This window comes from Paroedura picta, chromosome 10 (assembly GCF_049243985.1).
Source record: "Paroedura picta isolate Pp20150507F chromosome 10, Ppicta_v3.0, whole genome shotgun sequence".
Classification (NCBI taxonomy): Eukaryota; Metazoa; Chordata; class Lepidosauria; order Squamata; family Gekkonidae; genus Paroedura; species Paroedura picta.
The window spans coordinates 37748106-37773192 of record NC_135378.1 but is presented as its reverse complement, the minus strand read 5'-3'; the positions used below and the strand labels follow the sequence as shown (position 1 = coordinate 37773192).

The 25087-nt window shown below is 40.8% G+C and overlaps 1 protein-coding gene and 1 long non-coding RNA gene across 29 annotated transcripts in view; one reads left to right on the top strand and one right to left on the bottom strand.

The window, feature by feature from the left end:
• The window catches only part of LOC143820004 (uncharacterized), a 135695-nt gene that overhangs the window by 3223 nt on the left and 107385 nt on the right, over positions 1-25087 (bottom strand). The gene's annotated exons all lie outside the window — the stretch shown is intronic.
• TENM3 (teneurin transmembrane protein 3) overlaps positions 1-25087 on the top strand; it is a 1688047-nt gene that overhangs the window by 1581217 nt on the left and 81743 nt on the right. For 18 of the 28 annotated variants that reach the window (XM_077302333.1, XM_077302335.1, XM_077302352.1 and 15 more), the window contains 4 exons: positions 13262-13288; positions 14746-14763; positions 15684-15830; positions 24389-24605. In XM_077302333.1, the coding sequence (XP_077158448.1) occupies positions 13262-13288; positions 14746-14763; positions 15684-15830; positions 24389-24605 (409 nt within the window). The remainder of the gene's footprint in view (positions 1-13261; positions 13289-14745; positions 14764-15683; positions 15831-24388; positions 24606-25087) is intronic. The other 10 variants (XM_077302356.1, XM_077302355.1, XM_077302350.1 and 7 more) reach the window with 2 other exon arrangements.

Sequence of the window (25087 nt, the reverse complement as noted above, 5' to 3'; positions counted from 1 at the left end):
CCCGCATATAGCCTTAAAGGTCAAAACCAGAACCTTGAACCTGATCCGGGCAGCAATTGGCAACCAATGCAGCTGCCTTAGCACAGGCTAGATATGGGCCCTCCAAGATGCACCAGTAAGGACCCGAGCAGTTGCGTTTTACACTAGCTGGAGTTTCTGGATCAGAGACAAGGGTAGGCCGGCGTAGAGCGAGTTACAGAAATCTATTCTGGAGGTGACTGTCGCATGGATCACTGTAGCCAAGTGGTCAGGGAACAGGTAGGGCACTAGTAGTCAGGCCTGGCGAAGATAGAAAAACACCTGACCCGCTACTCTCTTGACCTGAGCCTCCATAGTCAGGGAGGTATCGATGGTCACCCCCAAATTCCTGGCCTGGGGCGCGATAGTAAGTTGCGCTCCTGCCAGGGTGGGTAAGCGCACTGCCTGGTCCTCCGTCTTGGAGGGGTTGAGTTTCAGGCGACTTTGCTCGAACCATTCAGTCACTGCTTCCAAACATCTGGCGAATGGTTCCGAGGGGAAGTCTGGGCGGCCGTCCATGAGGAAATAGAGCTGGGTGTCATCAGCGTACTAGTGGCAACCCAGCCCAAAACTCCGTACCAGTTGGGCCAGAGGGCGCATAAAGATGTTGAATAACATGGGGGAGACGACTGCGCCCTGCGGTACCCCACAAGGGAGTCCATAGGGACACGAGAACTCTTCCCCCACCGCAGCCCTCTGAGTCCGGTTCTGGATAAAGGAGAGTATCCAGCGCAAGGCTGTGCCCCGTATCCCCATGCTGGCGAGGTGATGGATCAGAAGGTCGTGATCCACGATGTCAAAGGCCGCCGATAGGTCCAAAAGGACCAACACGGCCGACCCACCTCTGTCCAGCTGGCAACGGAGATCATCCAAAAGGGCAACCAACACCGTCTCCACCCCGTGGCCAGGACGGAAGCCCGACTGATATGTCAAAGTTTCCTCCAAAAATGCGGAGAGCTGGTCAGCCGCAGCCCTCTCCACCACCTTGCTCAGGAACACCAGATGCGATACTGGGCAGTAGTTGGCAGAGTCCTGCGGGTCCAGCATTGATTTTTTAAGGAAAGGGCGAACTACTGCCCCCTTTAGCCGCTCAGGAAACTCCCCTGATCTTAGGGAGGAGTTGATGATGTATCTGAGCTGGCCTCCTATTCCCTGGCCGCCTCCCTTGAGGAGCCAGGAAGGGCAGGGATCAAGGGGGCAAATGGTCGCCCTGACTGAGCTCAGCAACTTGTCCAGTGAGCACTGCGCTGCAGGGGGGAGGGAGGCGCCAGCGGGCGCAAATGCGCAGACATGGTAGCTCCGCACCTGCCCATTTGCACTCACCGGCACACCGGCACCGAGGCCTCCCTCTTCCCCCCACCACAGACCAGTCCCCGGTCCGAAAAAGGGTGGGGGGCCCTGGTATAAAGAACCACTACCAGCATTCCAAGTTATAAAGTATTTGTTATGGGAAGTTACAATCAGAAGACATTGTACACCTCACAAGGGACGGGAAAAGTATTTTCGGGAGAACCCTTACACACTGAGTGAAGAGGGCTTTAAACTAAATCTAAAGGGGGAGCAAGACGTAAATTCAGAACCTGGTGTGATGGCAAGAACTGAAGATAGGAAGATTGCAAATCTCCAGGGAATGGCATATAAGCAGGGAACTAACTTACAAGACAGTTCAAAAAACCAAACCCATGGGGCACTCGAAGGATGGATTGTGATATCTCTACACCAATGCACAGAGTATGGGAAACAAGCAGAAGGAAGTAGTAGTCTTAATAGAGGAAGGGGACTATGACCTAATAGGAATCACGGAAACTTGGTGGGATAATACTCACAATTGGAATACTAGAATTGAGGGGTACAATCTATGAAAAATGGACAGACAAGTAAAGGGATGAGATGTAGCAATATATGTTAAGAATCTTTATACTTGTGAAGTAACACAGGTACCTGAGCATGAAAGTTCAGTTGAGTGTATTTGGGTAAATATAAAAGGAATAGGAAATGAGAATGCTGTTATTGTGGGGGTCTGTTATAGTCCCCCAAGTCAGTCAGAGGACTTGGATGAAATACTCCTGGACCAAATTACACAATTCTCAAAGGGTGGGAACAATGGTCATGGGTGACTTCAGTTACCTGGATATCTGTTGGAAGACCAACTCTGCTAAAAATACAAACTCCAATAATTTCTTGTCTTGTTGACAGCATCATTTCCCAGAAAGTAGAGAGGAGAACCAGGAGGTCTGCTATTTTAGACTTGATTCTCACCAATAAGGAAGAACTGGTAGATGAGGTAGAAGTAGTGGGCACACTTGGTAGTAGTGACCATGTAATCCTGGAATTTAAAATTGTTGAAAAGATTAAACTTTTACATAGTTGGACATATAGACTGGACTTCAGGAAAGCGGATTTTTACAGATTTAAAGGTATGTTGGGTAGAGTCCCATGGTCAGAAAGATTTTAAATGGAGGGCTGGGAGTTTCTTAAAACTGAAATACTGAAGGCTCAATCACAAACAATTTCCTTGAGAAGAAAAGGTGGAAAGAGCCTAAGAAAGCCAGGGTGGCTCCATAAGGAGCTGTCAGATGATTTGAGGAATAAAAAAATAATCATTAAGGAAATGGAAGTAAGGCCTTATTATCAAGGATGACTATTTAAAAAATAACCAATAATTGTAGGAAGAATATTAGAAAAGCTAAGCTCAGTATGAGTTTAGGCTAGTAAGAAGTGCTAAACATAGCAAAAAAAGAGGTTTCTTTAGTTATATTTCAAGTAAGAAAAAGAGTAGGGACTCTGTAGGACCCCTGCGAGGACGAGAAAGTGAAGACCAACCTTATCTCTATTTTTGAGAAAGTTACAACTTTGCTGGATTAGAGGAATGCTGTGGACATAATTTATCTGGATTTCAGTAAGGTTTTTGATGACGTTCCATATGATATTCTTGTTGACAAGTTGTTAAAATGCGGTATGGATCCAAATTCTGTCAGGTGGATCGATAACTGGTTGACAGATCATACCCAAATGGTTCAGTATTGTCTTAGAGAAGAGTGACAAATGGAGTTCCCCAGGGATCAGTCCTGGGACCTGTGTTGTTCAACATATTTATAAATGATTTGGATGAGGGATTAGAGGGGGTACTTATTAAATTTCCTAATGTTACTAAACTGGGAGGCGTAGCAAACACAACAAAATCCGAATCAGAATACAGGAAGATCTTGATAGGCTCAAGAGCTAGGCTAAACTCAATAAAATGAAATTCAATAGGGACAAATGTATAGTTCTGCATTTAGGTAGGAAAAACCATTTACATCAATATCAGATGGGGGAGACTTGTCTTGGCAGTAGCATGTGCAAAAAGAATCTAGGAGTCTTAGTAGACCATACATTTAACATGAGTCAGCAGTATAACTCGGTGGCTAAAAAGGCAAATGGGATTTTGGGCTTCATGTCCAGGTCACGGGAGGTGATGGTACCGTTTTGCTCTGATCTGGTTCGGCCTCACTCGGAGTACTGTGTTCAGCTTTGGGCCCCACAGTTGAAGAAGGATGTAGACAAACTGGAGCATGTCCAGAGGAAGGCAACAAAGATGGTGAGGGGTTTGGAGACCAAGACATATGAGGAATGGTTGGGAGAGCCTGGATAGGAGACGAGTGAGGGGGAATCTGATAACCATCTTCAAGTATTTAAAAGGCAGCCATATAGAGCAGTGGTCCGCAACCTTTGTCAGGCTGCAGACCACTGCGCCGGGGTGCGGGGAGAGGGTGACCCGGGGCCCAGCGCATGCGCGGCAGCCCCGGCGCAAACGCGCATGCGTGGACTTGCCGTGTGTGTTTGCGCCCCCGTCGGACGCAAACGCGGATGCGTGGCAAGTCTGCACGTTTGCACCGCCGGCATGCCGGCGGCCGCGGCTCCCTCTCCCCGCCCCTCCAGGCCGCAAGGAAATTGGCCGCTGAAGCGGCCGATTAGCTTGCGGCCCGGCAAGCTTCTCTTCCCGCCCCCTCCCAAAGCAAGAAGCTTGCCGGGTTGCTTCGGCGGCCGATTTGCTCGTGGCCTGGCCAGCTTCTCACTGTGGGGAGGCGGGAAGAGGGAGCCGCGGCCCAGTGCCAAGGCCTTCGCGGCTCGGCACCGGGCCGCTACCCGGGAGTTGGGGACCACTGATATAGAGGATGGAGCAGGGTTGTTATCTCTTGTCCCGGAGGGACGGACCAGAACCAATGGGATGGAATTAATGCAAAAGAAATTCCATCTAAACATCCGTAAAAAGTTCATGACAGAGCGGTTTCTCAGTGGAACAGGCTTCCTTGGGATGTGAGATTTTTAAACAGAGACTGGATAGCCATCTGACAGAGAGGCTGATTCTTTGAAGGTTCAAGGATGTGGCAGGTTACAGAGTGCCCTGCATAGTGCAGGGGGTTGGACTAGCTGACCCAGGAGGTCCCTTCCAACTCTATCGTTCTATGATTCTATGAAAACAAAATGTTCACAAGTATACTTTTAGCGCAGCAGCAGATTGAACAAGGAATCTTTAAAAAATGGGTAAAACACAATTCCTCTGTCTCTCCATACGTACCTATCAGATGTTAAAATATAGGACATGCTCCTTAGCTCAGGAAATTACAGAACTCTATAGAGTTTCCATTACCTTGAAGCATTCTTTCTCAACTTTCTTACCATTGAGAACCCTCTGAAATATTCTTCAGGCTTTGAGAAATCCTAGAAGCAGCAAAATCGAGAAGAATATGATTTGGAAGCACAACTATGTGCACACTCACATGGAACACCTCCCCTTCCCACCCCCTCCAAGCCCATCATTGGTCATTGGTTATCACTCAATTAATGTTTAACAAATTTTAATATATCTATATAAATTAATTAACCTCCACCCATTCAGTAAACCCTTCCAGGGCCATCAAGAAACCCTAGGGTTTCATTATACCCTGGTTGAGAAAGCCCACCTTGAAGCTTCCTCTATCTGTTTTGGCCAGCACATAGTTAATGGCTATTTCCTAAAAACCTCAGTTAAGAGTTCTGTCTGATCTGATGGACTCAACAACAAAGAGACCTTCCTCCTTATTTCAAGGAGTTTTATCATCTCTCTTTTTCCTCTCCCACTGACAAGGTCAGGCTAGGTCAGAAAAGCTTTTCCTGTAGTCTCTCTAGCATTTGCTTTCTCTAGTGTCTCTAGTATTTAACACCTCCTTTTCTCTGTTCCCTGCTTTGGGGGGGGGGAGTGTTACCATCCCATTGTCTAATTAGCATTAGTATGAAGGTGGGCTAAGTCTGGAAAGCAATTTAACTGAATTCTTTCCAACACCACCCCCCAGCCCATTCTCTGCCCAGAAAGGACCTTTCTGAAGGTTTTGCTGATTTCAAACTTCCAAAGAAAAAATGTGTTTCTTCACACTCACCATCACCTTTTTAGTGGTCAAAAGGGAAACCCATCCTTTTTTCAACACTGGAAAATCTGTTTAGATCCAACCATTTATCTTATAAGAAGAAGCTACCTGATGGTTTTCTTCAGCACCAGTTATTTAAAGGGGACTGACCATGCATATTAACATAAAAGAAAAAATGTGACTCAAATGTGAAAGACAGGTTTTAGTAATTTGCTTTAGATAAGTTTCCACACAAAAATATGAATGTCAAGGAATTATGCTCATACAACCATTTATATGGATTTTCATATATATCAGCTTTAAGCATAGAACTTCACACAGTTATAAAAAAGTAGACTGCACAAAGAAAATTCTTCAGGTTTAAAATTGCGGCCATGCTGTGAACATGAACACATTGAAGTTAGTAGTGGCTGTTGTCCAGGAAATTGATAGATATATAAGTGGACAGAATGCTCAAAGAATACAGCTGCTCTGGCACTCTACAAACTATGCAAGAAAAAGTGCAGTCTATTACAATTGTAGGTTCAAATTCAGAATTATTCTTACTGCTGCAGAATTAGAAAGTATAGAGTAAGCACTTTTGGTAGAAAAAATAAAGACTTCTGTCAGCAGAGAACTCTGAACAGTTCAAAAATGACAGTATTTTGATAATAAAAGAGAATACTTTAGAAAACAGAAATATTATCAGCCAAATCTAAAATATTAGATATTACTTGAAAAAAACAAAGATATGATATGACTGAATGTGTAACTGTGATATTAATTACAATTAATGGAGACATTCTGGAGACAAGCTGGAGTTAAGCCAAGGTACTGCCTCAGAGTCACAGAACCATTTTTTCTACCACAACCTGCAGCCATCTTACAGGATAAAAGCATCTGGTCTTCCCCAGACAACAGAAAGGAGGGGTGAAGTGCCCCCTGCGATTTCCCCATCCAGCAGAAAGGAATAGGTGAATAATTTAGTGCATTTTTATTTTATTTTATTTTCTGCTTGTTTATTTACTTTGCTAGAGTTACTCCAGCTCAAATATATCTTCCCGGCTGCTAGGGAATTGCAGTGTGAAGACCTGGCCTCCTGGGGTTTCTGCAGCTGGGGGAAGTACCCCTGGGAAGCACTTCATCCTGTCCTCTCTGTTGGTCAGATTCCCTGTTCCTCCACATGCAGCCAGCTGGGTGACATTGGGCTCATCACAGTCCTGATAGTGCTATTCACACAGAGTTGTCCTGTCAGAGCTCTCTCAGCTCCAACTACCTGTCCACGTAAGGAGAGGAAAGAGGTTGTAAGCCACATTGAGACTATATTGGATTGTGAAAAGCGTGATATAAAACTAAACTTCTTAAATAGCTCAGTTTTGCTCCCCCTCTCTTCAAAATGGTGGGCAGCAAAAGCTGTGGGTTAAATGACTGGGAGCCATTTAAACTAATAGCTGAGCAGCAGAGTCAAGGGGGGAACAGAACTGAAAGGTGTTGCTCCTTACCACTTTGAAGAGGCAGAAAGCAGGAGGTTCAACTTTAAATAGCTCATGAACCTTTATGCACTGTTTTTTTTTGTGAACCAACATATCAGTCCATGTAGGTTTGTGGTTCAGTTCATGGTTCAACTAACAGAGTTCCTATTCTGCTGTATTGGATCAGAATGTTCTGCAGCTTCTCCTCTATTGGCTGTTAGCAGTCAGGTGGAGAAGAAAGAAAGAGGCTCCTGCTGCACTTGGCTCCCCTCTTCTCAGCTTCCCTAATCATGTGCAGAATACTTTTCTGTTTAAATGGGGAGGGAAGGGATAGAAGAAGACCCGAGTTCAAATAGTACCAGATCATCCTGAAGGGCTTGTGCCCAGCCGATGTTGAAACAACTACACTGGCTATTGATTTCCGGGTCAGGTTCAAGGTATTGGTTTTTACCTTTCAGGCTTTACACAGCTTGGCTCCTACTTACCTACAGGACTGCCTACATACTTATCCCCCCCCCCTGCAGGGCACTTTGCTCTGTGGATATGAATTTGCTGAAGTTCCCAAGGCCTCGGGAGGCACCTGGCCTCGACCAGGGCCAGGGCCTTTTCGGCCCTGGCCTCTGCCTGGTGGAATGAGCTTCTGGACGAGCTGCAGGCCCTGTCAGGACTCTCTGAGTTCCGTAGGGCCTACAAAATGCAGCTCTTCCGCCAGGTGTTGGATTGAGAGGCTAGGTAGGAACCCCAGGGTATGTGATCAGGTCTTCCCTTCCCTCCTAGCCCCCTCTCTTATGCACGATAGTCGACTGTGCTGGGGGCCTATATTTACCATTCTAACTACCAGCCATTTTAAGCATCTACACCAAGTTTGATGCCCAAGGCGTTAGATGGGTTCTATTTTAACCAGTTAGGTATTGCCATCTTTTGTGGTGTTTTATAAGTGTAGCTTGCATTGGGTTCATTCTATACACTTTAGAACCTATGCCTGGTGTTTTTATTGGGGATATCTTCTTTAGTTGTCTGTAACTCTGATGCTCTAATTCCAATCTGTACATAAATTTGGGGTTTATGCACAGGATTCAATCTATACATTCCTGAACCTCCTGAATCTGTCATTTCCCCAGAAAACACTTCCTTGGGGGCACCTTCTTTTGGGGACTGTAATCCAATCCTCCCCAAACTTGGAGGGGAGCTGGGGGACAGTTGGCCAGAAATCCGCAAGTTTAGTGTCTCTAGCATACCGGCGGGGGGGGGGGAGTTCCTGCCATGTCATGAACCTCACAAACCAAACCAGTTTGCTTAGCCCCTAAAAGTTAATGACAGTTGTGGTGTGCCCAGTTCATGAACTGGGCACACCACAAACAACTCAACCACGTTTTCTCAGTACCTCCCTATCTATAGTATTAGGTCAGCTACCTGAGCAGATTCTTTCCCTAATAAGCGACTGCCAATCAGAATAGATGTAAGTCAGTATAAAGATCAATTCTGCTTACTTACTAGCAAACATCAGGCATGTAAGATTGCACCAAAGTAAACAGCTCTTGGTTGCTGATTTGATCTAAGGTTGCAATGTAAAGGAAATGTTTTATTTATTTATTTATATTTGTATTTATATACCACCCTCCTCGAAGGCTCCGGGCGGTTTACATGAAACAGGAACAATATAAGTAACTCAGTTCTTTCCCCAACAGAAGTTCTGTATCCCAAATTCTGCTACATGACATCTGGAGATGATGACTTCTTTTGAAATTTCAGCTACTCCTGTCAGGGTTGTGCCAGTGCCGCATCTTGTGTTGTCTTTCCGCGGCATCACCTGTTGTGTCACTCATTGCACCTAGTCCTTCACACTTACCACTCTTGCGCCTCATGGTATTGGCTGTTGAGAATTTCTCTTACAAGCTTGCCTGCAAATCTTATTTATATTCTTAGGGACAAGGAGATCAGTTGTCAGTGCCAAGGCAAATATTTTACATCTAACGTAAGCTCTTATCTGGCAGTCATCTTGAGAAGCTATTAAAGTAAACACGGTGCTTAGTATTTTTTTTTTATTAATTCTAGTCCTGGACAAAGTATATGAAAGCAGCTCATAAAGAGTATGAATAAACTAATACGGGCCTGAATTTGTTATACTGCATTGAAAATTATGTCACTGCTATAATCCTTTATGACAGGGTAATCAGTAATAAAACAGTGCAGTGAGTACCAATTAAGGAACATCAAATCACTGGGCACGCTGTTCGTGCTGATTTAAACAGGAGCTGATTGGAATAAATGGATTTAATATATACTTATTCACAGACTTTAGCTATTCTGTCATATCTACAGGAGCTAGCATATGAATAATATAAGGAGGATACCTACTTACATCTGTAATGGTAGGCTAATAAAAACATTAAACTTAAGAAGGCCTGCACTGAGACCTGTTGTAATAAATTATTAATAAATTAGGATGTTCATGTTTGGGAATTCAGTGTATGAGAAATTACCATTGTCATTGTCAGTATATTTGTGTCCTTTTTGTAAGTTAGTGTTTCTTGCAAGTTAGTGTTTCTTATAGAAGTTGTTTATAAAAGACACTTGTGTACTTGAGTTGCTGGGGGGGGGGGCTGAAGTTGTTTTTGCATGATCACTACTAGGGTTGGGCACTTTGGTGCCTGAGGCAGCTGTTGGCTCCCGGCGTGGCGCTGGCTGCATCGGGAACGAACGGCTACTTCGGGCACCAAAGTGCCCAACCCTAATCACTACCAGTGAAGTCTGAATTTTGATACTGAAAATAGGTTTTGTTGGTACATGTGAGTTACTGAAATGATGTGACACAGATTCCAATGTAAGTCATATACACAAGTACATGCACATATATGTGCTGAAGCAGTAGCAAGGAAAAGGTATATATAATTCATTCATGGTATTTTATTTTATTTTTTAAATCCCTAAATCAGACCTGAAATTGAATATTGTTGTTGTTACTAAAACAAAATTAAAAACACAAATGTCTGAATTTAGTATTTAAATGTGTAATAATTTCTTAATAGCTGCTTGTTTACAAAAAGCAGGTGAGCCTGGAAATAACACAGAGATTTTGTGGGCGGGTACTTAAACCTTTCCCCTTCCCTATCATCACCTCCCCTGAGCTGTCTGTCTGACCTTTAGAAAGATGTCTGTACTAAGAATATATTTGGAATTCTGTGGGATAGCTAACAAGGAACAATTTGGAGCAGAGAAGCCATGAGCAGGAACAGGATTTAATACTGACACTAATTTTCAGAGTAGATTTTGTCCCTCCGGTTTTTGTTTTATTCTATTCAATGTACTGAAGTAAAGATTGAGGAACTAGCAGCCAGATTGGTATGGTCTTCTGCCATCCTTACTTATCTCACTTTCTTATCATCCTTGCTTCTTCTAGCATAGGCCCAAATACTGAACTGTACACAGGTCTTTCTCAACTGTGACCCTTCTCTTAGACTTTCTGAAGACCTAACTTTTACTCCAGTCTAGCTCATCCCCTCAAAAACTTCCACAATGGACCAATTGTAGTTTCCGGATCAAGGATAGGGCAGGCCAGCATAGAGCGAGTTGCAGAAGTCCAGTCTAGAGGTGACCATTGTGTGGATCACTGTGGCTAGGTGTTCCGGGGCCAAATAGGGCACTAGTAGTTTGGATTGGCAAAGGTGGTAAAATGCCAGCCATGCTACCATGATCTGAGCCTGCATTGAAAGGGAGGCATCAAGAATCACCCCCAGGTTCCTGGTGAAGTGGGTCACTGATAGCTGCACTCCATCTTGGTTGGGTAGGCATGCTTCCTCACTTCGACCTTTCCTGCTCAGCCACAGGACTTCTGTCTTTGAAGGGTTGAGTTTCAGACAACTCTGCTTAAACCACCCTTCACTGTTTTCAGGCAGCTGGCTAATGTTTCTGGGGGAGAGTCAGGGTGGCCAACCATCAAGGGGAAGAGCTGGGTGTCATCTGCATATTGGTGGCAACCCAGCCCAAACCTCCGCACTGGTTGACTAAAAGCGTGCCTAAAGATGTTAAATAGAATTGAACTGCTCCCTGCGGGACTCTGCAAGCCAGCTGGTGACAGCTTGATGAACTCTCTCCTAATGCTACCTCCTGTCCACGATTCCAGAGAAAGGAGATCAGCCATTGAAGGGCAGTCCCCCTGATCCCGGGACTTAGAAGCGTCAACTAAGTGCAGCCTGGCTGTGGTCTTGCTGAGAAGCAAGACATTATACCAGTACTACAATACGCACACTTTGCCATCTTGGTAGGGTGCTGGCTATTAGATCTACATCGCATATCTACATAGGCTGATGCCTGTGTTTCATTATACTCTCATCTAAATTCTCTGTCTGTGCTCCATGTCAGGAGCACACAGTGCAGTTTGTCCCTGATGTGCTAGAATACTACAAGCAGGGAGCTTTCTGTGTAGGGGAGAATTTAAAAACATGACTACCCACTTACCATCTGAAGTGATAAATGCTAGAATTCTGTCACCCTATTGTCCATGATATTTAGAATGACTCTTTCAGAAGAATAAAGCAGGTTCAGCTCCACTAGTACTGAGAGTGACTACACATGTGTTAATTAAAGCTGCATTTCAATAACCTGAATGTGTGAAACTGTCATAATAGATCGCTTATCATAATGGTTCTCATTAAAATACATTGGACAGTTGCCCAGGCAACTTGGAATGTGATAATTCTGTCATGTAAACTATCACTTAAACTGAACATGAACGCTCATCTAGATTAAGTGGCTGGGAAATGGAATATATGACTAGGGTGTACCATTTTTTTACTGGTGATTTTTGTTTCTGATCTATTGAACTAGATAAAATTGGGAATTCGTGCAAACTCCCAGATCCAAATAAGGGCATACTATTCAGATGTGGGTTTTTTTTTTTTTTGAACTGTCCAAAAATGTTCAGGTCCAATAGACCAGAATTTTTAAAAAGTCAGCAAAATTTACCAGCCTGATTCCAGGATGGCTTGGTTTCTCCTGCAGCCAAATTTAAACTGAACTTCAAGAGAAGGTAGCACTGAGTTTCCTGTCTGGGTGGCCCTCTCTTGCCACCTGGCTTAAACTGGACAGCAGAAGTGGTCTGCAACAGAAGCTAGCCACAGCTAACGCGGTAGGAAACTTTCTGTTTCCTGTCACCCAGGGACTGCACAAACCTGTCCGACAAACACTTGAAGGGGGAAGCAATCTGCTCTTGTTGCTCCACTGGTTTTGGATCTACCTGAATATATCTGGGATTTTCTCAGGATTTCTTTTTGGGGGGGGGGGGGGGTCCCAAGAAAATCTGGATACATTTGAGAATCTGAAATATACCTGGAAAATACTTATAATTCAGATATATTTTGGCTCAAGTAGATCCATATGCATACACTTATATACAACAAGTAAATTATTTCTTTCTTTCTAATAAATGTTTTATAGTTTTTATATTTATCCATTGTTCTCCCTTGTAGAAAAAGTTACATTAATCTTTCTTTGAAATTTCAACATTTAAGTGGTTTTGATATGAACAACCTGTATTTTATTTTGATTCAGGTGATTAGCCATGTTCATTTGAAACAGCAGAATAAACGAGTGGTACCTGACATACAAAGTTTTATTCAAGGTATAATCTTTTGTGTGCATGCACACTTCTTCAGATACTGTAAACCTTGAATAAAACTTTGTTAGTCTTAAAGGTGCCACTGGACTCAAATTTTGTTCTTGTATTTGTTTTATATGTTAAGCATTTCTATTGTACACATCCATAACCTCAGTTCATTTGTCAAATGTAAAACTTTCTTTTAGTTTTCTGTAGCACTGCTGCTGCACTGCTGCTCTCAAGAAGAATAATTAAGTTCAGTTTTGCATAATTAGTTGATCATAGGTTACAGAGAGAGGTCAGAAAAACAACAGCAATGTGTTAATTCTTCCAGAAATGTGGATAATCCTGTACACACTGGAGAAGTGAAATATTTTTGCTTAGAATGTCTGAGCCATTCATTACAAAGAAATCAACATGATCATCTAGTTTGACCTGAATTGTCAAGTACATGATACATTGTTGATCTAAAAACTAATAAATTAAAAAAAATCTCTGTGGTTAGATTTGATCTGTATAAAATAAAAATCATGATTAAAGTGACCTACCAGGTAGGTGCAAAGAAAGCTGGTTCCCCCCCCCCCCCTTATGCTGAGCATTTAACAATCTATTTACTATAGAAAAAATCATGTATCTTTAAAGTGGTGAAATATATTCAGTGTTTAATTCACAATAAATTTTTTTCTATCCAATGTAAAGCTCCTTTTTTCAGCTAATTGCTGCCCTTTCTATATGTGAATTCTGAACAATTTCTATTCTACCTTAATCTTCTGAAATTTCTGTCTTGTTCTTTCTTTTTAATTCTCAAGCTCACTATTTGGATAAGATAGTTAAAGGTACTGTATATTTGCTCTTCCTTGACATGCTTCAACTATCTGTGTATATTATAGCAACCATTCCATTAGACTTGACAAAAAACCCAGCACATTCTATGTATTCCATGAATCACAAATTCCATTCATGTTACTATCCATGTGGTTCTGATATAAGAGATGAAGACTTCTAATGTTTCTGTCATCCCTTAACATTTTATACGCAATTTCTAAGTTTCAGTATTCCTGTAAAGGAGGATTGGATATGATGGTGTCAAAAAAATTGAAGATAAGTAATGCATTTGCTGTTTATGGCCACTGAAAATTAATAATAAGCTCACTAAGTGTGTGAAAGAATTTAAAACACTGTTCTAGTAAATTTTTATTACTAGATGTATTCTGTTGTTCTAAGACAATCTGGAACGCAATACAATACTTTGTAGAGGATTTCATAGTACTGGAGATTTACTTATATATTTATTTTATTACATTTATAGTGGATATAGTGGATACAGCTAGCTTCTTGTTGAATAGCAGAATGTACCTCTAAACAGCAAATGTTCCATATCTTCAGTTAAATTAGAAGTTTGGCAAAGAAATATATATATATTTTAATTCTCATTAGAACTCCGTTCCAAACTGCCTTTCTTCTATGCCTTATTTGTGCTTTTGCATTAGAATATGGCAATATTCATGACAATATCCAGGCTATCACATAATCTATTATGTTCAAGTATTATCCACAACCATTTTCCAAAAGGACAGATAAACCCACATGTCCTGTGTAAACAAAGCAGAAGAAAGTCACTTCAGAAGTCAAGTTTACCTTGTTCTGTGTGAAATTAAAACACAGAGATGACAAATATGTCTGAAGAAAAACAGGCAGCATAATCTACTCTCAGCCTGGCATTGTGACATGATAGCCATAACTATAACTCCATCATATCTTGTTGTAAGATGCTACTATGGCCCCTTTCCATCTGTAAGTACTAATTTTACTAAAGGCAATGTTGCCCATAGAACTACCCTTTCATTTGTGCTGCAGAGAAAGGAGTACACTGATAATTCAAAAAGTGTTAGGGCAGGCAACAGGAGCAGGAGAGCATTCTAGCTCCCAGCGGCAGAGAGAGATAAAACTTTAAAAGGTGGTGGCACAATTTATCTTTCATGCTGTATAGAGTTACAAATAACTACTGTGTCCTGAGCTATCTGATTTGTAGCCACTGATTATAGTTCTCCTTCTGTACTTGCTTATGTGAATGTCTCACCAGAGTTATAGATAAGGAATACCAGAATTCTATATATTTATGAACCGTCATCATCCTCATACAGGTCATGTTGGCTGCATGCCAGGTTTTCATCAGCAGGAAGTGACAGATACTGTTTTTGATGCAATGTTAGATTTAAAAAATTAGATTTTTTGGATATATTAAATAATTTTAATTGTTTCCCAAATTTTCCCTCCTTGGCCATAAAAGCAGACAAGATAGGATATAAAGGTAACAGCACAAAAGCCTTAGGGAGATTGTCACAAAGAAAAAAAAATCACTCTTCGCTATCTGTCTTGAAGCACGTCACTACCGTGTTTTTGTTCAGTCTATCAATGTTTTATTGTGGTCCTTATGGTATTTCATTTTGTCCGTCCTAAGTAATTAAATACGCACAGCTATACATTTAGTTGGAGATCCTGTCGGTCCTGTCCCATCCGTATGCAGCCTGAATCCTAATGTTTGTTAGAATAGATGCTAAGCTGCTTCACTATTTCCTGGGCTTTGCTTATTCTGTGAAAAGGAATGTACTTTCTGGCATGAAGTATAGTCATGGAAATTGACCTATACTTTGTGCAATTATTTAATGCACTGTAATTTCACATGAATACACGGCAACTCTGAGACCAGATAAAATTAATGTTCTTTTTTTTTTTTACTGAGAGCAGAGGAGCTTACCAACCTCAGAATTTCAAAGGATTTACTTAAAATGAAAAGAAGCTTAACAAAATCTATACTATTAAGAAACAACAACACATCCACAGCAAATAATTATCTACTCTAGAAGTGCAAAAGTCCTATTGTTTTATCTAGTGGCTGTGTGGCGTGCTATGCTCGCATTGCCTGCTGCTCGGCTAAATGAAATGAAAACATAATTTTGTCTGGCCTGCAGGTATTTAAAGGTTTCTTGGATATATTTCCTGCCTGCACAGGTAAGTGGTGTCTCAAGTGTCAGATCAATCAAAGATGCCACTTAGTTAAGAATTAGAATCCTAGGTAGTGTTGCTGTTACTCTCCATGTGCAATTACGGTATATGTGCTGTACTGAAGGCCTGTTCCCAGTAAGTGTCCCCTGTTTGTATTTTGATTAGATTGAAAGTCATTGTAATATACAAATCACATGAAGGATCTTTTTTTGTCTGTTTTGACAGAGGGTTGTCCTGGTTTATGTAATAGCAATGGAAGATGCACTCTGGACCAAAATGGCTGGCACTGTGTTTGTCAGCCAGGATGGAGAGGAGCAGGATGTGATGTCGCCATGGAAACTTTATGTACCGATAGTAAGGACAATGAAGGAGGTAGGAGTTGCTCTGTGAAATTCCTCCACTGCTTTAAAAAAATTGTAAAATTATCGGCTTCCCAATCAGGTGAAAAAAATACTGCTGTGAGAATTATATAGAGCTTTTACTACCTGTGATGAGATACATGCAGGAATGTGCTACAACATTTATTGCCTTCATTTAGTATGCTATCAAATCCTTAAGTGACGGTTACAGCAGGCAAAATGTGTACATCGAAATCCATTAGTGAGCATTAGGTTCCAAGTGGTAGTATTTTACCTAGGGGCAAAAATAACATTGTAATTCAGTGAGTGTTAAAATCAAGCTGCATGCCAACAAAGATCAGTTGTGAAATCCACATTCGGGCAATTTTTTCAAGTTTATATGGAAATATTTATTGAGAAGTAATTTGGTAACTATTTCGTATTTTCCAGAGGGATTTTGCTAACAACAATCTAATCCCACTGAGTATATTGTTAGCACGAGAACTTTTCCTTATTTCACTCCAGGTTTGACTTGTTGCTGTGTCCTTCTGCCTTCAGCTCACTGTTAGAGAACTTCCAAGAAGAATATTGAAGAACTACACTTACACAGACATATTCTTCCTTGCCTTCCATTGTTCTATTTTCTTTTATCTTCATTTTTTCACTCCCATTTACAATTTTAAACAGACTCATGTTCTTTGTGTACCATTCCCACAGCATGCCGTCTTCATTGCATTTCCTTTCCCTATCTTTTGATTTCTACTCTTATTTACCTGGATAATTCTCTAGCCCAGGCTTGATTTGATTTATGGGTTCAATGCAGCCTTCTTGCCTACCACATGACTGGAAACTGCTGTGCTTTGTAGGCCAAGATAGGAACCAAAACCTGGTTTAATGAGAATGCATCTCTGAGGCACTGATGTAAACAGGGTTGCTAAGCAGCCAGAGAATTACTGGCCTAGTTAGTTTGGAATCTTCTGGCTCCCTTAGTATAAGGGGGTCAAAAGAGGTTTGCCTACTCTTGTCAATTTTCCATTGTCTCCTTTTAATTGTTTCATTTTTAAAAACATTCATGAGTGTATTATGCATTCATATATTCTGTGCATGAGAAAATGCTCACATGTGCTATTATAAGCTGCTGTTTTCTCTGGTCCTCCATGTTCCTTCCCAATGTGGAAACAAAGTGACCAAAGGCCACTTAGCGAGCTTCCATGGCAGAGTGGGGATTGAAATCTAAATCTTCTAGAGCATAGTCAAAGCCTCCAAACAATAGCCATGCTCAGTCATTCCAAGTGGATAAACTCTGCATGTGTAGAAAGGAGAAATATGCCTAGTGACCCCCCTTCATACATCTGCAGCAGTCCACATACTCCATAAGCACAACCAAGATCTTGCTTTCTGCAAAATTCCTAATCATGTATAAAAAGCATATATGCATGCACTTGTATACTTGTAGGGCTTCTTGAAGACATTTGTCTGTATGCTCCATCATTGAGTCAGACCAGCATATGCAGAGTACATCTGTAACTAAACAGAGATATAGAGATATTGTTTGTACATAGAATAAGCGATTGTATGGGAATCAGGAACAAGAATGATCACCCTGCTGTGATCTAGAATGGCATAGATAGACCTATAAAAAGCTTTTCATTTCTTGCTTCTATCTGACCCATTATACACAGGGGGAATAACGCACATTCGAGGTGGAATGGCGGCGACTAAAATCACCGATAACGCACGGTGCCAGCTGCAACCGGCCGCAGCGTCGGTGCATGCCGCTGAAAAAGCCGCGTTAGCGAAACGCGGAAGAAAGTGCAGCTTCCGGGTAACCGGGGCGCAACCAGAAGCAGCGCCGGGATCGCCGCATGCATAATCGATTACTCTGGGTTTTGCCGCTGTCCCGTGCATAACCAGTGTGCTTCACGTGTTCCCCCTCTGCGTTTTCCATGTGACCCAAAATCGCAGTTTCGGCAGCCGTGCATAATGGGCCTATAAGGTGCAAAAGTGCACCCCCATAGCAGCAGCTGCAGTCAGCAGTGTAGGAATGAGTGGGAACAATCTCCACATACACAGCCCAATCCCATTCCACTTGCTGTTGACTTCAGCTCCTCCAACTCCCATTGCTCTCCTCTATGGCCCTGAAATCCCCCCTTTTCTCTCAATTTCCCTTTTTCTACTGAGCTGTACACGACACTATATCACAATTCATCAAGTAAAAGTGAGCGGGGGGACTTTAAATGCCAAGTGGAGGTATTCCCATTTTCAAGCAGAGTTTAGTGCTATCCCAAGTAACAAGAGAGCCACTCCTTTAAACAACGTAATAGATTCCCCCCTCCATGTTAAAGGGGAAGGCTCCTAGAGTACCTGCTATAAATGATGTTCCCCTTTAATTTAGGGCTTTCCACTTTCCATGCAGGCGGGAGAATGTGAAAGCCATTTTATTAAAAATTCTGGATATTATTTGTTATTTAAGCTCTGGACTACTTTATGATTCAGTAGCAAACTTTGGGGAACCATAAGCTTTTAAAAAACTAGTCCCTCCTGTACTCCAACTAAAGTCTTAATACTATTTTCCTAGCCAGCTTGGTGTAGTGGTTAAGAGCAGTGGCTTCTAATAAAGAGAGCTGGGTTTTATTCCCTATTCCTCCACATGCAGCCAAGTGGGTGACTGTGGGCCAGTCCTGTCAGATTCTCTCAGCCTCATCTACTTCACAGGGTGTCTGTTTTGGAGAGGAAGGGATGGTGACAAGGAGCTGCTTTGAGACTCCTTTGAGTAGTGAAAAGTGGGATATAAAAATCAACTCTTCTTCTACAAATGAAAACATCCCTATAAGCCCCCTCTTCAAAGAGCGCAATCATACATTTGTACAAAAACAGTTGTAAGACTCAAAGATCTTTTGCATACCCTTCTTCTGTTTTACTTTATTTAATGTCTGTGAGACTTTAAATATATTGTACATTAGGTTCTAAAGTTTTAGTGAATAACTTATGAAGATTGAGACCAATTTTTGTATAAATACAAACATTAGGTATGACCTGAAACTGAGAATTAAAGTCTTCACGGTAATATTTTTCAAAACAATTGTGCATATATTTAGTATATGCTAAAAATTCAGTACCAAACAATATTTTTAAATGTTGCATCGTGTTAGAAAGGAAGCTATTTTCACCTGTCACTGTAAAACATAAAGGAGTCTTGCAGTGACTTAAAGATCAACAAGTTTATTGTGAAGTAAACTTTTCTGTACCACTTTGGCCCATTATGCACGGCCGCCGAAACGGCGATTTCGGGTCACATGGAAAACGCGGAGGGGGCAAAACCCAGAGTAACCAATTATGCACGCGGCGATCCGGGCGCCGCTTCTGGTTGCGCCCTGGTCTCCCGGAAGCTGCGCTTTCTTCCGCGTTTCACTGACGCGGCTTTTTCGGCGGCATGCACCGAAGCTGCAGCCGGTTGCAGTCGGCTCCATGCGTTATCGGTGATTTTAGTCGCCGCCATTCCACCCCGAATGTGCGTTATTCCCCCCGTGCATAATGGGTCTATTAGTAGAAATGAGAACAGCCCTAAATGAGCCCCTTTAGACAACTAAAACGAGCATGCAAATGTTAGATGAGTCTATCTCTTTTTTATGGCATACGAGTGGATACTGCACTACAGTCCGCATCATCAGAGGCATAAAGTGTGTCCTGGGTTGGCTCACAATATGCTTTTGGTGTAGAGGAAAAAAAACACTGAAACACTGTGGTTAAAAAGCAATTAAAAGCAAGAATGATATCTCTATGCGAAATGTTTTGCAAGTATGTAGTATTTCATGAGCTCACAGAACAAACAAACCACAATTTCTATTTGTAAAAGGCAAGATCATCAGTACAAGACTGTTAGTTCTTTATGATCATGGATTATTATTTGGAGCTGGCAAAAACAAAGAATTATTTCGTGGTAACTTTTCTTAACCCCATTAAGACCATCTCTGTGTTTTCATTGTTCTCCTTTCTTAGCTGAAGATGTTCTATCTTTTTATCCTTATCTTATAGCCCCTGATTATTCAGTGCATTTTATCTTTTAATGTTCATATCATGTATAATGACAATTGTAAAAGCTTACAGTTGAGAGTTATATTGGAAAGTTATTCAACTTTAGACTTCAAATTAACACACTTAGATGTAAGGCTGTCTTCTAGTGCAAAGAATGTTCATTTACCAGAATATAAGCAATTTTCTTTGGATTCAAAAATTATTCAGGTGCAGTTGGAATTATCAAAGACAGGTAAACAGACCAAGTTTTGCCAAAGCATCCCATTTTTGTTATTTTACACTTTGGGCAACAGAGTAACTTGCTAGAAAACACTAGTTATATAAATACAGAGAAAGAATGAAAAATGTTTTCACAAGTTAGAGGGAGCCAGATTCATAACCATCCGTCATTCGCTTGGGCAAGTAGCTGATAAACTTCATAGAAAAATAACAAACAGTGTGTCCCCTTATCTTGGCTGGTGAAAATGAGATTCTTTCCCTGATTGATGTGAGTGGAGAGGCTTGTAAAAATGCATTTCCAGCTGATTAGTTCAGAAGATGTCAATCTCACACAGTTTTATGACCTGCAGTCTACACGCCAGATGTACATTCGCTTTTTATAAAGTAACAAAGATGAATGACTAAATTTGAGCATCCCTCTTTGGCAACTGGGCTAAATATTGCCTGCAGGAAAACTCAGAAGCATAAAAGCAAACAAAGCAAAGCCCTCCAAACAGTCTAATAATACGTTTTCAAAACTTTTATGGTTGGATCATTCTTTGAATACTCCGCAAACCTCCAGTAATAAAACCTCTACAAACCTTCAATAATAAAATACAACCATTAAAAGGATAAAAAATATAGCTGCCCCAGAGAAATATGTGTGTATCAAATCCATACCTGACCTATAACGCTTTAAATGGCATCCCAAATAACTTTTAAAAACTTGTTTTAAGAGTTATTTGGGGTTAGCTCACAGTGGTGCAAAAGCAGAAATGAAAGATCATAGCCATAGTAGGCAGTGTCTCCTTTTAAGACCTGACTTAACAATATTTATATTGATGGCATTTAATTGTGTGGTAGCTAAGAACCACACAGGTGTTCCTACTGTGCAAAGTGATTTTAGACATTAAGTGGTATGCTTTGTCCACAAGAACGTGCAACTTAAATAGAAGACAGACACAAAGAAGTTGGAGAGCCACAGAACACAACCCAACAAATATTGCATTCTAATTTAGTTTATTTTTCCAGTGCAGTAAGAAGGAGGCTGCTTTTTTATTTTTTCCATTTTTAAGATTCGATATCTTTTCAGGGTTCTTAGAGGGCAAGATGTGAATAGGTAAAATTAAGAACAGAAGAGCATGACTGAGACTGACATTAGGGACAGTTTCAGTGCATCCAGATAGAGTACTGACAGCTGCTGGTTTGAGCATTCTAGTCTGAAATATTAATCATGGTAATGGTATTAGTAAATGTAAATGGCTTCTTCGGTGGCTGTTTCAGTGTACTTCTATGAAAAATGGAAAGAAATACACTCTCACAAACACATTGTGAGTTGTTTCAGCTTTTAAGGAGCCAGCTTGATGTAGTGATTAGGAGTGCCAACTTCTAATCTGGTGAGCCATGTTTGATTCCGCACTCCTTCTCCACATGTAGCCAGCTGGGTGAACATGGGCTCACCACAACACTGATAAAGACACTGAACCAAACCTTGAACCAAACAAAAATGCCCCAAAATGGGCAATTCAGATCCACATTTCTCGTGGCCTCAGCTTATTACAGCCAAAAAAAAAAAGGAATTTAAATGACTGGCAGCCACTTAACCTGACCATTTAGTTTCCTGCCCTTCCAATAGGGGAGAGGAAAGCAGACAACTTTAATGGCTTGCAGCCATTTAAATCTGTCAGCTGATGGGTGAACCTGTCCCAATTTTGGGTTTAAATAGCTTGCAGTCCAGTAAATGTTTGGGAAGGCACCTTCCCCAAACATTAGTTCAGGGTTTCCAAACCAGGCCAAGTTTGTGTCAATTTTGGCTTGTGAACTAATTCATGGCCATCGCTATTCAGCATAACTCATAATGTACAATATGAAATCTTGGGGTGGGGGAAATAAAATCTATTAGTCAATATTTTATGAATATGGGTTATATTTCAATAATTCTATTAAAGTCTATTCAATAGGGCTTAGGAAGGTGTTCTTGGGATTGTGCTGATATTACAATAATTCAGAAATCGTTCTGTATCTGTGGTTTCCTTCCTTTGAGCTAATTAACTTACTTTTAAAAGTTTTTTGGATAAGTTATTCACTATACTCACTAAAAGTATAGAAGTGAAAGCTTTGATCATCTTGAAATTCTTTAAAAATACCAAAAAGCTATGTTTGTTAGCTAATATTAATCATCATCTGATTTACATTGAGACAATTTGTTTAGGAGCAATTGCATTCCCATAGATTTATTTCTGTGTGAAAGAGCATGGGAAATCGCCTATGCTGGTACCAGCTTTCTTCTAGAGGAAGAAGAATCCATCTTCATAAATGTTCTTAAATATTTAAAGCTTACTTGCAGCTCAAATACTTTAAATAGGCTCCAGGAAGCAGCCAAGCTAAAGTTACCTGCCTTTCTTTTCTAGAAAGCCAAATAACCTCACATAAAAGCTATTTTAAACCCCTTTGGAAATTATTTAATATTTATAAATCAGCAATATGTGTGCTAGCTATATCTGTGCTGTCACTGAAATGAAGTTTTGCAGTGTTTCAAAATCTGGCATATTTCTAACATCTCGAAATTTAACAATGTTCAACTCCAATTCACAACATGTGTATCCAAGGGTTGTTTTGTTGCTGCTGTTGTTGTTTCATCAGCTTTTGTGAGAAATCTTGAAGTTCATTGTAATTTTTGGAACTTGTTTCCCTTGAGGTTTGTAGGGGGATTGTCAAATGGATTTTATGGGGTTTTATTGTACACTGCCACGGGTCTTTTGAAAGGTGGCAGTATAAAAATCCAATAATAAATAAATATAATAATAATGATTAAAAAATTGCCAGTTGGCCAGTTTTTCTTTACTGGCGTGACTGAAGTTGAGAGGGAAAATTGTTGAATCATGGATTATGCTCATTAAAAGAAGAATATTCTCTAGATACGTATGCACCTGAAAAGCGGAACAACTGTAGTTCCTCCATCCCCACAAGATCCTGATGTTTCTTCTGGAGAGAATAGTCCAGCAAACTACCACACTGATCCATTTTCATTATTGCAGGATAAAGTTTGTTTAGAAGATTTCTGTATTTTGAATCTTCACTGGACGTGGGAGTTGTGTAGAGAGAGAGAGAGAGAAACTGTTGGATAGAGTCAGACTTAGATACTTCACAAATTTACTTTTCTATGCAGAAAGCCTTTATTTTGATAGCACTCCACAAAATACCATAAAGTTGATTTCCAGCCTCAAGTGCCTTTTTTGTGGCTAGATCTGAGAGAGATTTTTGTCTGTTTCATACAGAAATATTGCCACAATGATTACCATCTGCAGATTCAGTGTAAGAGGAAAGGTGTAAGGGAAATAATGTGATCTCCATATAAACCATCAACATGAAAGACAGCACTGCCACAAACCATATGCTAGTCATGTGTCAACTTCCATTGGAATTCAGTACTATATATATATATGGTGGTGCTGGTATTCTCAACATATAATGCTCTTTTTCACCGTTTCTACAGCAGGATCGAACTGTAGCTCATTCAGTGAACACTAAAGATGTCAAAACTTTATGGTGAACATTAAGACAAACAGGGTTTTCTCTCCCAAATATAACTGAAGCTGAAAATACTGGAAATGCTGTTTTGGGCAACAGTGCCTAAGAAATGAGTCAGATAGAAGTGGATGAGAAGTTCTCAAACTGATTGGCTCTACATGGCATAAACTTGAGATTTCTTAAGGAATTCAAATGGTTGATCTTCTGACCACTGTATATATTTGTCACTGCAATCAGCCTCCCTACCTGTCCCTATCAGGTGACTGGAATGCTGCAAATGTAATCAAGATTTTAAAAATGGGATTCATGGTGAATCTATGAAACTAGATGCCAGTTAGACTAACTTTGGCTCATCATAAATTAGAAGAAAGTATTTGAAATACATATTGGCATTCAGATAGGTATGCCTGGACAGATATGAATCCTTGTCTAAGAATGAAATTGTGACATTTAGTTGTAAATTTTTGATGGTTTTATAACAATTCTGTTATTCATGCATTTTATACATCTGCTGTATTGTTGCTATTCCTTTAATTTACTTTGTGTGGTTTTGTTTGCTTGTTTATTTAACAGGCAATTTTCTAAACATGTCACTTGCAACATGGACAGAATTCTGCATTGCTTTCAGATAATTGCTCAGCATAAAATCTGACCTTTATTCCTTGTTAGCAAATGAAATAACACTTAGTTAAAAATCTAAAATCTGATATTTTTGCTTATTACAACATTGTGCAAAGTGCTGAGTATCACAATTGTCTTTAATTGCTCATTAAGTGGAAAAGAACAGGAAGATATTGTGTTCCTTTTCTTCTGACTTTTCCTCTGTAGATGGATTAATTGACTGCATGGATCCTGACTGCTGTTTGCAAAGCTCCTGCCAAAACCAGCCCTACTGTCGTGGACTTCCTGACCCACAAGATATTATTAGCCAAAGCCAGCAATCGCCATCTCAGCAGGCTGCCAAATCCTTTTATGATCGGATCAGTTTTCTTATAGGACCCGACAGCACCCATGTCATTCCTGGGGAAAGCCCCTTCAATAAAAGGTGATTGCATCCGCGCTGTACAAAAATGTGAAGTGATATGTTGTCTTCTTGCAGTTCTTGCTGCTAGACACTGTTGCAATCGGAAAATCTGCAAAATCTCAATTTTGGTCTGTTGTTTCTTAAGTTAAAGATTGCCACACAACTTCTTACAAAACTTCCACCAGACCACACTCCTACAGCCCTTATAGTGTGCGGTGTCTAGGTTGTAAGAGGGCATTCCATTAAGGATTATAAATCTTCACTGACCCAGCTGATTTGGGTTAGCACAGTTGGAAGTGTATCAAAATGATGAAAACACCTCCGAAGGGAAGGCAGTGGTGCACTTTTAAAGCTGAGCTCAGTAAATAATATAAATTATGAATTAATGTAATAGAACTGTTAACTGCACGACAGTATGATTGCATAAGCTGTTTGCCTGCCACTTTGCAGAGCAGTAATATACCTGAAAATAAGCTTGTAACTGAATGCAGGTGTCCTGTGCC